The following is a 12,528-nucleotide window of genomic DNA, read 5'->3' as shown; positions in this document are numbered from 1 at the left end:
AATCATCAAAGCACGGCCTCCCTACATACACGCCGTAGGCAGGAAGTTCATTACCCAACACTTTCCCTCATCAATTAATACTCAATAGCCTAAAATGGAAAAGAAAAACTTTTTTTCAGCACTTTAGGAAAAATTAGTAAGACGAGGAAAACAAAAAAAAATTTACCCAAGAATTTTTGCTGTGAGACTTTTAATTAGGCCGGAGTGCCTTTCATTTCCCTTGCTCATCTCTAAGGGCGCTTATACATCAAACTGACAGCGACTGTCCATCTCTGGTCCTCTAGGTATGCAACAAGGTTCTGTCGGCCTTATTTGAGGCTTTTTCGCAGTCAACTTGTCAGTGTTAAATTGCCATTGGTTGGTCAGAGAGAGATCTCTAATTATTTACACAGACTGAAATTAGATAGTTTTATGCATAAAGCTTAAATGCTTAACCATATATGTAGAAAACAGCAATCGACATGATGCGTTTGTTGAAACTGCTTGTTTCCGCAGATGTTTCCGCACCTTCACTCGAGTCCATATGTTAAAAAACAATTGACTGGACGTGATTTGTAAAGGCACACACCGAAGTACAGCCACAAAGTGGTAGGAGCTCCTTAAGAACAGACAAAAACAACCTGAAGATTCCCAAAATTACAGAGGCCATATTTTTTAAATGCCGTAAAGGACTTGAAGGGACTACCAAGCCAAACTGAACAATCAGGTGAGAAGAGAAAAGATACCAGCGGTGACCAAGAAGCTGATTGTCCTTGTGTACAAAAGGAAACAGTTCATCGCCTATCAAATAACATAACAGTGAACAATGATGGCGGTGTCATTGTACCGAGGCAGTGTTTCTCAGTGGCAGGGACACAGAGACAAATCATGGTTGAGGGAAAGCTGAACAGGGCGAAGTACAGAGATATCTTTGATTAAAACCTACACAGAATGTTTACCTTGAAACTGGCCCCATCTGACTGGACAGCGATTGGGAGAATAAGCAAAGAGATTGCAGAAAAATCTGTACTTACACGGTATTCCCTCACCTGAATTATCCTCATCAGATATTTATGGACTAAAATGGCACGAGTGTAGGAACGTTCTTTTGGTTATAATGGCGTGTCTGCTCTCCATTCTATTTGCTCTCTTAAAAACCACAAGTGTGCACCTGCACGACAATTCTCGACCCCTCTTTTGTTTCAGATGATGCACGATCGGGACTTAAAAACTAAATAAACACTGAAAATATCAATGACTCACACGAGTTCTCCTTATTAGAAAAATCAAACGCACCATCTCCCTTAATGGTCTAATGTGACTTAATGGTTGCAGTCTGAAGCCCCCACTTAACCGCTTTGTCGAGGTCACATGTTTGGATGATTGTATTTTCATCTCAGTCATACAGCAGATTCAAATTTGTCCATTTGGAAAATAAAAACATGTGTGTATCCTTTCTGTTCAGCGAAGCCGATGTCCACTATCCTTTGGTTTGTTTACTCAATGTCAAATTATGTAAACTGGCAGAAGGCGGAACTGCCGGAGAGAAAAACATTCTCAAGTGATAATAAAAGATGCAATTATACACAATGTCTCGAGCATTGCAACAAATAAAGTACTAATGCCAGCGTTTTAACACTTCGCAAGAGACAGTAAGGCAATAAACCTTCAACAGTGTAGGAGATCTAATTCATTTCCAGTTAAATGGGCATTTTACCAGCAGAATACTGAGATATTAGTTCTTACCTGCAGTGAAGGACCTAAAAATATGTTTAGCAAAGGGGATGAACTGGTAGACCAGCAAAAAGGCGGATAATCCCACCACGTTCAATCAACTACCCTGGCAGCAGAAATCATGCATACAAAAGAAGCATCAGTATCCTGTAACTTCCATTCATATAAAAAGATCAGTCAACTGTCTGTGTACAACCATGGGACTGATGAGCATTTTTCTTTTATGAAAAATTGATTAACTAACATTTACTTCAAATTGAACTCTGTGTGACAAATATTATGCATCGTTGTTGATGCATTGATGATAAAAACAAACTGAAGCTTTGTACTTGTCAAATAATTACAAATCTGTTCAATTTTGTTATCATGAATATGTAAAAAATGTTTATTTCTAAAGTCATTTGCATCATCTTTGATGATCACAACATCAACTACTATAAATGATGGGTAATAAGTGCTGTGCTGTGGGATTAGTAATGTCGAAACAAGGTGTCACAGGAGCCTGTCTTTCAATACCAAGAAGACCATACCATGCATTTTTCTTTATCAATTCGTACCTTTTCTCTGATTTAAGGTGCGACAGCGAGTGAAATGACTAAATGTAGTTTGGTTTTCAGTGGAATGCAAAGTCGTAAAACTCTGCCTTCCTTGGTATTTTGTTCAGTGATGCTGGCTTAGAGCATTTTCTAAAAAGGAGGCGACGTAAAGCTGTAGAAACCAAGGCCAAATAACATTATTTTAGATCGTTAACTAAATTATCTAAACATTTAGCCCTAGTTGTATGTTTTCCTACATATTTCAGACATTACAATATTTTGTAATTGAGACATGTTCAGCAGCAGAAATTCAGACTATTATACAGTACCAAAATTAACACAAATTATTGTTATTTCTTTTTAACCCCCCCCCCCCCCCCCCAAAAAGCCTTTCTTTATCCAGACACTGGAAGTCAACCTCGTTCTTTTTCTGCCTTACAGAGCACATGAAAGACATTAAATATCTAACATTTGATGGTAATATTTTTTAAGGCTAATTTCTGTGAATTTTTCTGTGCCCTTACACTGATACAATGCTTATGTGCTGTATTCAATTGTATCATAACTCATTAACTGATATTGGTAGCAGACAAATAAGCACAAATGAGCCAAGAAATTGGCATTAAAAAGCTTAATCAACGTGTGTGTAATCTGTGTCGCTCAGTGCAGATCTTTAACTCAACCCATTTTAAAATTCAGGTTTGTCGTCTGATTGGATTTAGATCGGTCGTTTCACAGCCAGCCATCTGAAAAACAGGCAGCTTTTGTATCAGGCAACACACCCCCAAAATGTCACAGTCAATGGCTGGGAGGCGCAAGCACCTAGTCATTCGAGCCATGCTAGTTCCCTGCATGCATTTAAAATAACATTCATAATTATTATGCGTTACACCAGAGCTCATCGCAATTATCTCCGACACAGTGCTGAATGTTGATTGTAAATAAACGGCAGTTAGATCGTTGCAGACAACACCACCCACTTCATCGTAACGTTTGTGTCGCTCGTGCCTTCTTACAATGCACAGAAAGCAATGTTGCTGAGCGCTAAAATGTTCCAACTTGGCTGCTGAATGTAAATAAATTGATCAAGGGGTAGTATTATTTAGACACGAAAAAAAAACGTTGTACGCGCGGCTATTTGGTTGAATGTCACTGCGTGGCAGAAAGGTGGGGGAAATGAGTTCACGTACTATTTTTTATGGCAATAATCAACACAAGAGCACAGAAAAGCCTGAGACAAAAGCCCACTGCAGCCCCTTCACTGCCCTCACAACGTTCCCCCCTCCCCAACGTTTACAGCTAGCTAGCAAGCTCGTATCCAGCCCGTCACAGCCTCACTGGGGCTAACTCAGCTCGCTGTGCCTCGCTCCGACATTTTCCTATTAGCCCTCTGTACCCTCGCTTCAAATGCAGCGACTTAATAAAACTGGATACAGCTGAAATTTCAGTTAGCAGAGAGAAACTACTCAATGTGCGTAACGCACGTGGCACACAACTATACCAAGCTCACGCAAACACCTAACATTCATTTTCGCACGCAGTTTACGTCAAGTTAGCCCAACGTTAGCCTGGTCGCCGTAGAATTTAGCCAGATGGCTAACTAGGATTTTTACCCATCATGATCCGAAGCTATTTTAACAAGTCTTGTTTTGTGCTTACCTTTAAACTGGGTTACAGGTCCAACCAACTCATTCACGTTCCGCTGTATCTAAATATTGCTCACTATTAACAGTTATTTCCTAAATATTGGACGTTAACCGTTGCCTACGGCTGTGTGACGTTCATCGCTGGTTTTGAAAACATCCCAGCAGTTCGTCTGTCGTCCTCTCCGAGAAAAGCCTAGCAAAACATGCAAACACCGCTCTGATTGGCCGACGGGAGTCATGTGACCGCTTTAGCCCCACCGAGCTTATAAGGTCTCCGTCTGCTGGATAGACTGTAGATGGGTACGTGTCAAACGATTTAACTGATATTCTTTCGAAGCTGTAAGTAAATCCGCCCTTTTAATGCTTACAGTATTATACTTGCTATCACATTTAGCGAGATAGTGGCATGTTTAACATCTGGAGGTGGCTTTTAGCGTGCGAATTCGGACTGAAAGGAATGGAGAGGGAGAACAGGAATGGCCACTTGACGTCATCTTTTCCGCTGCTCTGTTGCGGTCAGTGGGAACTTTCTCGAAGAACACAGCTGAGATCAACAGAGCAATGGCGGGTCCATTCTTTTATTGTAAGCAGGGGTTATGTAGTTTATATGCAATGTCATTAAAACGTTGATGGCGCTAATTCGCACTTATTGCCCGCCAATTTTGCATATGAGTCAGCTTTGAATTGGTTGCGCAGTGACATTTGCATCATGGTGGACAGTACGCGCATGCGTCTTCGGTGCATAATGTTGCAGAGATGGGTTGAAGAAAGTGGCGAGAGGAAAGTGGGGGAGGGGCACTGGCTAGACACGAAAACGCCACCTGGGCGGGATTGAATTGAAATGACAAGCAGTTGCTGGAAGGGAACGGTTTATTTCAATTTATTTAAGTTAGTGCTGCTTTAGGAATATGGCTTATAACACCTATTGAATGGAATAGCTTTTAAGGGTAATGAAATACTTAGTGGTACCCTCCTGTTATTATATACACGATCTAGTTTTGAGTATACCTATTTTGGATTACACTTAAATCTATCTAAAAGAAGTTCCTCAATTTATCTTTTCAGTAATGATAATGCCAATTACGCACACCACTAACACACCCACTAAAATTACTTTACGTTATCTGGTACATTATGTGTAGTATTTTTACACTTATCTGATGACATCTAAAGATATCTCAAATGATCAGTTGGCCAACTCACTCAGCAGATTATTTTCCATTTGGAGATAAATGGCATCAGCACGTGGTTATTTCAGGAGGCCAGTAAACAAATCATGAATACAGATAAGTCTGCAGTGCAGGCGTCCTGATCTGCGTGTCTGCTGTTCCAACATAGATTCTCGATTGCTGTGGGCATTTACGTGACACTTTCTGTAATAATTCAAAATTAAATCGGTTGCAGAGTGCAGAATAAATCTGCTCAGGAACTGAATGAATAAGTGTACGTAAATTTAAAAAGAAATGATATTACATTATAGGGATTTAACAGATGAAAACTACTGAAAATGACAAACATTATTGCAGATGTTCTCTTTAAAATAAGCACCCTGGTTCTAAAACATTTATGCTTGACCATAAGATATTTTAAATTTAAACATATGGATTAGTTTCATGTCCCATCTTTCGTCATTTGTGATTATTTGCCAACAGAAATGTCGGATAATTCTTTTCCAGACATGTACTTTTACAACAGAAATTACTCAAAATAAAGTAAAAACCCTTCATTAAGCTGCAGCCAGCATAGTACCTATCCACCCCCACCATACTGCAGCATTGTGTAATAAAGTTGTTATATTTAACAAACAAAAGCAAATTCCACCTTACACAACATGTAAGTTTATTGGTGGTGTAGTTATTTGTCATTAATTTTTAATGGTTTCAATGGTACAGTTGAAAATAATTTAAGACGACTGTACAACTGTAAGCTCAGGCAACGATGTGGTAGAATACTTAGTTATTTTTCTGTGTTAAGTGTGTCTGACACACACAGGCCATATTAGAAGTCCATTATGAGTATATCAGATCAATACCTTATCCTTTCTGGAGTCAATATAAGTGACGCAGTTACACCTTGACAACAGGTACAGGAACATTTTATTTACAATATGTTTCAGTTTTAACAGCTTCAGGGGTAACTTCCTTTCAAAGCAGCCACTAATGTGGCTCTATGATGTCTACAGGTCCGCTCTTACACCAAATCCTGGTCCTTTAGGAGGCTCCGTCAGGGAAGTCAATCCGCCTGCTGGCTCACAGGAAAAACGTCCGTTCCTACAGGGGGAAAAAACAAACACGTCCTCACTTGTAATCGGTGCACACGTGGTATGACTGACAAGTCTAACAGCAGCTCTACTGAAAGTACCTGGGTCCTGGTGGTGGGACTTTGCCCGCCTTTAGTTCATCAATAATGTCCTCAATATCCTTGGGTGAGAGGTCCTCCTGGAGAAAAGAAGGGAAAAAAAACACATGAATGAGAAGAAAGTAGGAAGGTGCACTGCTATTCCATGAGTGGAGGCCATATTTTAAACAGAAATTATAAAGACATTTATCTCACATGACTGTAGGAAGGACACTGCCAAAGTGATCAAATATGAACCTTTTATCAAATCCATAAATAATGTGTGTGTGAAAATAACTTAAGATAACTTCAATGTCAAACTAAATGCAGGTGATTATTTTACTTTCACAGATAAAATCTCTTGCTCATCATTGATTCAGTAATCCTGAACTTGATTCATGTAATGCCCTTTGAAAATAAAGCTACAATATGGTGAATACTAAAAACATAATTTGTTTATATATTTTACTGTATAGTCATACAAAAACTAAAGAAAACAGTGAGTTTAGCTCCTTTTTTTGTTCGATTCTACCCAAAACTGAAGAGGTCAAGATTGCGTCACGTAATGGAAATTTAATTATGTTAATTCACCCAAAGCTTAACTCGTATGTCTGATGGACCTGAAACTTTTCCTGCAGCCAGATTAGCATTTTGTAGTTTTGTGCATCCCTAATGCTCTTATCCAACAACACTTTTCTTTTAAAAAGGGTTACGTTATTGATTGTTTTACATCTTAAAGTGATGTGTATAGAAAGAGAGAATCAGGCCGTTCAATAGAGAAATCTGGATTGTTGCCTTCAGTTTTAGAAGAGTTTAAGTGCCCGTTTTGTCTCATAAACACAACCTGCGTCTTTGTAAATTGTGCTAAGTGCATATAATGACAGACTTGATTAATCTGGCTTCTGAGGACAGTGCGGATTTCAGGCTGCTAATTATTTCACATAAAACGCTAAACAAACGGTGCCTTTTCTTACTCTAATCACGTCTTAGCAGTTTGCAGTGTTAAAGAACAGTTGCATGTACTTTAATTGGGTCATTTACTTTTGCTTGGTTTGCAATAACCGTTGCCCGTGGTAACCAAATGCAAAATTAGTTTCACATTATGTTTAAAAATCGAATCCAAAAAGAGCAATTTTTTTTCGTATCATATCTGGCTGGTGAAATGAATCCATTTCCAAAAAGAGTTAAATGCCATAATGATGCTTTTCCAGCCTTCTTCTTTTTGTTGTTGTTATTATTGCTGTTGCTGTTCTGACGGGTCCAAAGCTGGCCCGTTGTGTAGCCTGAAGTACACCTGCGCTGGCCTTGGTCGAACGGACCGAGAGATGAATTCTCTGCTGACATTCTTTGGAAACTTATTTCAGGCTTTAATCTAATTTGGTTAATGTCGTTGTAATGTTCGGTGAAGAGGCCATCTGCACAGAAGTCAGGCACTCACATAATAGTTGTCATTGATCTGGACCATTGGAGCATTCACACAGGCGCCCAGGCATTCCACTTCGATTAGAGTGAACATCTTGTCTGGAGTGGTTTCTCCAACCTTGATACCTGTGGACAAACCTGATGCTTAACAGCTGCAACAATGTGAGTTATAACAAAAGGTCACATTTGACTGAATGAAAGAGAAAATAAATGCCTTCCAAATGTAACCCAAGCTCGGATTTGTTAGTTTTCTGTATTATTTTTTATTTTCTGTCTGTCTTCTTGTTTGCTGGTGTTTAAATACCACTCACAGTTGTATATTTACATGTTTGTCTCCTACATACACAATAAAAAAAGAAAGAAGAAAAAAGTTTGTCGTTATGCGTGTTTTCATGTCTTTATTAAATGCTCGGTGTAAAGAAAAAAATGACTCACTCACCCAGTTTGTTCTGGATGGCCTCCAGGATGCTGTCTGAGTTGCAGAGCATGCAGGGTGTTGTTGTGCAGATCTGAATGAAGTATTTTCCCACGGGCTGACGCAGAAACATTGTATAGAATGTCGCTACTTCGTAAACTCTCATTGGAGCGACACCCAGCACCTCAGCAACCTGAGTGAAAACATTAACAAACATTAATGTGCCTGTAAATATGCGATCTTACTCGTTATAAGTATTAGGCTGAAATCTAAATGGCATTAGTGCTGGAAAGGAAATCAAAAGCTACCTTTTCAGACATGAGATACACAACATTAATGGCTATATCAATCTGTTGAAGCCATGACATTCAGACATTAGTCTGTTAATGCTCTTCAAAGTTTGCCATTCCGACAAGATTAAATATTAAATCAAAAGTCCTCAAGCAGTCTCACAAAAACATGTCATCTTGCCAGGGCATCAGGAGCTAAACTGGTTGAGCAGAGCTGTCATGTACAGACACCACAGGCCCTTAAGTTGGAGTCCAGGGCAGTGATCCTTAGCAGCATGCTAGCCTACCCCTCTCTATGCCAATGTTTCTGTCCAGCCCCCATTAAAAGAGGCCACTGGTACCAGAAAAATCTTCTTCTGCAACTCAAAAACTTTTAAGCCGTTGAGGAAAAAATGTCTCTATGCTGCAGCTAATCCCCGTTTATAAAGCCATGGTGTAAGCGAACTTGTAAGGTAAAGCACCGGGGGGGGGGGGGGGTAGTTCACACATGACACTGACACACTGAGATGCCAGCAGATTAATGATGCAGTGCATATCTGAAAGAGGCTTTAAAGAGATCGCTGTGCCTTGTTCATGGCGGAGATGGGGAGCCATCCATGTTGCCTCTGGGCCAAATCCAACACAGGGATGGTTGCTGCTTGCTTGTGTCCTTCAGGGTACATTGAAATGATTGCCTCAATTCTCTACGGGAGAAACATTCAAAAAACAGAAAATAAAAAGTGAGTTATCTGTTTTTTTCTGTTTGGAATTCAACAATTCTATTTAAACTTAATATTTTTTTAAAATAATTATCTGCAGACATACATAATCAACTTTGTAGATAACTAACGTAACAATATTTTGTCTGCCGACACTTGTTTTTAATCTTTGCTAAGATTATGGGGTGCTGAAATTTTACAGTAAAATACTGAAACCGTATCGTCTAACGGCTCTTTAGAGAGATAAGAGCAACACTAGAGCACACTGCCTCGCTGTAACTGGTGAAGCCAGACCAACTGAAAAATGAGAGCTAGTTACACAACCACAGTTGGTTACAAAGTAAAAATATAATGGAGAAAAATGACTTGCACAAAAAGAATAAACCAAAATCTGCACATATAAGTGCCACAATCATCAGTGAAGCTGTGAGAAGAATTGCTCAACAAGGACGGGTGCCTCACCTGTTTGTTCTGCTCGGTGAACTCAAAAGGAGTGTCAGGGTTGTTCTCAGGAGTATCTCTGTGCTAAAAACAGACATATCATCATGTTAAAGGGGATTTCGTATTAAAGACACCAAACAGCTGCTGCTGACAATTTTCAAAGACATTTAGCTGCAATGATGCATGAAATCTTGTTCACAAGCTATCAAACTGGGACGCTGACATGTGTGGAAAAAACAGGTTTATGAACAGCTAACTGTAGCTGATAAAATATTAAGAACTCTTCATGTAAGCCCAGAGAGGAAGCAGGTGCTGTTATTGACCACAGAAAACACTCAACACAGACAGCAATTATTTCTGCCTCTGTACACACTGCCCCCTTGTGAGCAGCAGATATCATTTGTGCAATTAAAAGACAACCTTTGAGTTAATGTCGTTTAAACTGAAAGATATCCAAAACAACACAGAGGCAGAGAGTCACAACCATTGTTTTTATTCCTAATCGTAGCACTGGTCAAAACATCATCTCCTAACAAGGGATTATGAAACCATGACATGTTTCCTTTACAAGATAATTAACATGGGATGTTATTGTGTGCCTGTAACAGGTTCTAATGGTAGCTCCCTGGATATATATTAGGAACCTTCGGAATAAACGGATACCTCTGGGATTAGTTCAACATGGTGCAAAGTTAGCTGCAGGTAAGTACTTAGCTTTCATTTATAATTGGCTGATGAATGTCTGAAACAATATGATGTAAAAAGAAGGGTAAATACAGTTCACAAAGCCAATTTTAATCAACTACTTGTGTTAAGATCCATTAAGTTAAGTATTTGTAGAGATCCAGCACCAAACTGCATCTCTATACTGGAAATAATCAAACATTATGCAAATACTGCACAGAAAGTGCAACATTTATGGAAAGAATTGGATAAATACACTGTCAGTCCCCCAAAAAGAAGTATTGGGCTGATGCTTTAACATAATTTTGACTTCTATAACTGGGCTGACCCTCGGATACCAGTGATTGTACATTATTACATTATACTGACCATTTTAAGCATAAAAAAATAACACAGATGTTGCTCCTTAAACTGATGACATAACCAATAATAACAGGAAAATAATTTTTGCCATAGAATGAACAATTGAACATCTCAGGAGTGGTGACTCCTCTTGACAATCATGTCAAGTTTTGCAGAGACCCAGGACAGAACGTTTAGGTTTTAAGATGTTTTTTTATTTATTTATTTTTAAAAAGGGTTTATGTTGTGATTGGTGAAGAAGCATTAACTAAAACTCACCACAAAGATACCACCAGCTCCAGCACGTGCAGCAGACTGATGCAGACTCCTGACCTGCCTGGCCTGCAATGCAGATGAAGATGGGTAAAATACCTGGCTGTGTGATGAGAATAGGCTGCTTACAAGTTTTAACCACATTCAGCAGGAAAATGATTGTATAACTGGACATGTGACGATCTCCTGTAAATTTAGCATTCAGGTGATTAGTAATAAAATACAAACGTATTCTAGTTTAAAAAGTCTACACAGCAGACATTGCATAACTGATACAATAACCATGAAAATAAGTATTTTGGCAAGTATGTCTTTGCATTGTACATGCTTAAGATAAACAAGTTAAAGTATCACGTTCCGTTCACCCGTCAAAGATCAAATTTGTAGCCATTATAATGTTATCAATCACACTGTAGACATAGCTAATGTCTTCATTCTTATGTTCAGCTGGAATCTGCATTTACACAGCTTTTTTCCATCAAGCTTTCACCTCGTATACCATTGACAGCAGGAAGCTAAGTTAGCTAGCATGCTACTGTTACCCAACATTACTTAGCTTAGCGTCCTCCGCTACATGCCCTTGTGAAGAGTCATACTACTTTCTCCACAGCTTACAGAAGTTAGCTTTGACTTTAAAGCCCAAAACCATACAAAATATTCCAACCATACCGCCTGCGACACAGCGGAGCGAACAGCAGCCGACAAAAACATCTTGGGGCTTGAAGTTTGGTCCCGGTGTGTTAGTAAGTAGACGGGATAACAGCGGCGGACATCAACACAAGCGCTCTCACGTTTGATTAGGAGGGTCTGACGTAAGACGCTACGCTGGTCAGTCTGCGTAACTAAATCGATCCCAGAGTTGAACTCGATAAACAGACGACAGACTGCATTTTGGTGGTTTACAAGACCGTTTGGCTGTTACTTCTAAGCTTATGTGCTTGTCCAAGTTGCCGCTTTCCCAGCGTTTAAGCTATGTTTAAAAAACAAGTTTATATTAATAAAATATGAAAAAAATAGGGATGTTTTTTTCTAGTATAACTCCTTTTCAGCGGATATTAAAGCCAAATTTTGCGCATATTCTTTCCCATTACTGAAGAAAATAACAAAACCCACCATGATTTTTCTTACATTACTATTAGTGCATTATCTTTGCTTTTCTGATCTTAAAAACTGTCAAATGAAGGTGACATGAGTGCATTTAACAGTGAATAGGTCTGTGTAAAAATCAAAACAATCAAAATAACTTCAACATTTTGTATCTTTATGCAAAATTTTCAAATACAAGTGTAAACCTGGGAGGCACAATGTAGGATTTTTTTTCATTCATTAAATCTAAATCCTGATGTTTGATTAAAAACATATCTATACACTTATATCAAGGGATATAAAATATCCCTACTACCACTACTACCAGGGTACTTCTACAACAACTATTACTACTCCTAATAATAATAAAACATTGATAATAATAATAATAGTGCAAAATGTTTCCTATTGGGGAGCACATCATTGAGAAGAAAACAGATGTTGCTATTTGAAACTACTTACTGCGGAGAAAAGAAAATGAACAAGTATACAGTGAAAATAATGATATTATAAGGATACATCGTTTTTTCTTAGAATGAACTACAATCAAAATTATTGTTTTTAGATGGAGGAAATCAAAACGAAACTGTGACAAGAATAAAATCTAATCTTCTGAAAATATGAAAATATACAATAAATGTATGG

At 38.6% G+C, this 12,528-nt stretch overlaps 2 protein-coding genes and 1 long non-coding RNA gene across 4 annotated transcripts in view; 1 reads left to right on the top strand and 2 right to left on the bottom strand.

Moving 5' to 3' along the window:
• Positions 1-4,105, bottom strand: part of ankrd12 (ankyrin repeat domain 12) — a 33,362-nt gene extending 29,257 nt beyond the window's left edge. Inside the window, exon 1 of one of the 2 annotated variants that reach the window (XM_072363908.1) lies at positions 3,909-4,105. The gene's annotated coding sequence lies outside the window, so the exon portion shown is untranslated. The remainder of the gene's footprint in view (positions 1-3,908) is intronic. The other variant, XM_072363909.1, reaches the window with a different exon arrangement.
• Positions 4,106-4,150: 45 nt separating this feature from the next.
• Positions 4,151-6,140, top strand: LOC140268928 (uncharacterized). The gene is made up of 2 exons (XR_011907572.1): positions 4,151-4,234; positions 4,319-6,140. It is a non-coding gene; the product is annotated as an uncharacterized lncRNA (long non-coding RNA).
• Positions 5,974-11,605, bottom strand: ndufv2 (NADH:ubiquinone oxidoreductase core subunit V2). Its single transcript, XM_072363927.1, has 8 exons — positions 11,467-11,605; positions 10,804-10,866; positions 9,520-9,582; positions 8,926-9,042; positions 8,094-8,262; positions 7,671-7,780; positions 6,257-6,333; positions 5,974-6,165 (listed from the first exon to the last, which is right to left on the bottom strand). The coding sequence occupies exons 1-8, from the start codon at positions 11,506-11,508 to the stop codon at positions 6,072-6,074; spliced, it is 735 nt and encodes a 244-aa protein (XP_072220028.1). The 5' UTR covers positions 11,509-11,605; the 3' UTR covers positions 5,974-6,071.
• Between the last annotated feature and the right edge of the window lie 923 nt (positions 11,606-12,528).

The sequence above is a fragment of the Leuresthes tenuis genome, unplaced genomic scaffold (assembly GCF_036924035.1).
Source record: "Leuresthes tenuis unplaced genomic scaffold, fLeuTen1.0.hap1 SCAF_14, whole genome shotgun sequence".
Taxonomy (NCBI): Eukaryota; Metazoa; Chordata; class Actinopteri; order Atheriniformes; family Atherinopsidae; genus Leuresthes; species Leuresthes tenuis.
The sequence above is the reverse complement of the archived record's forward strand: the minus strand, read 5'-3'. Positions and strand labels throughout refer to the sequence as shown.

Coding starts and splice junctions, on each gene's coding strand:
- ndufv2 (XM_072363927.1), bottom strand. CDS start 11,508: ATGTTTTTGTCGGCTGCTGTTCGCTCCGCTGTGTCGCAGGCG. Junction 9,583..10,803: donor GAGCTGGTGGTATCTTTGTG/GTGAGTTTTAGT, acceptor GTCTGTTTTTAG/CACAGAGATACTCCTGAGAA. Junction 7,781..8,093: donor GGCCATCCAGAACAAACTGG/GTGAGTGAGTCA, acceptor GTTTGTCCACAG/GTATCAAGGTTGGAGAAACC.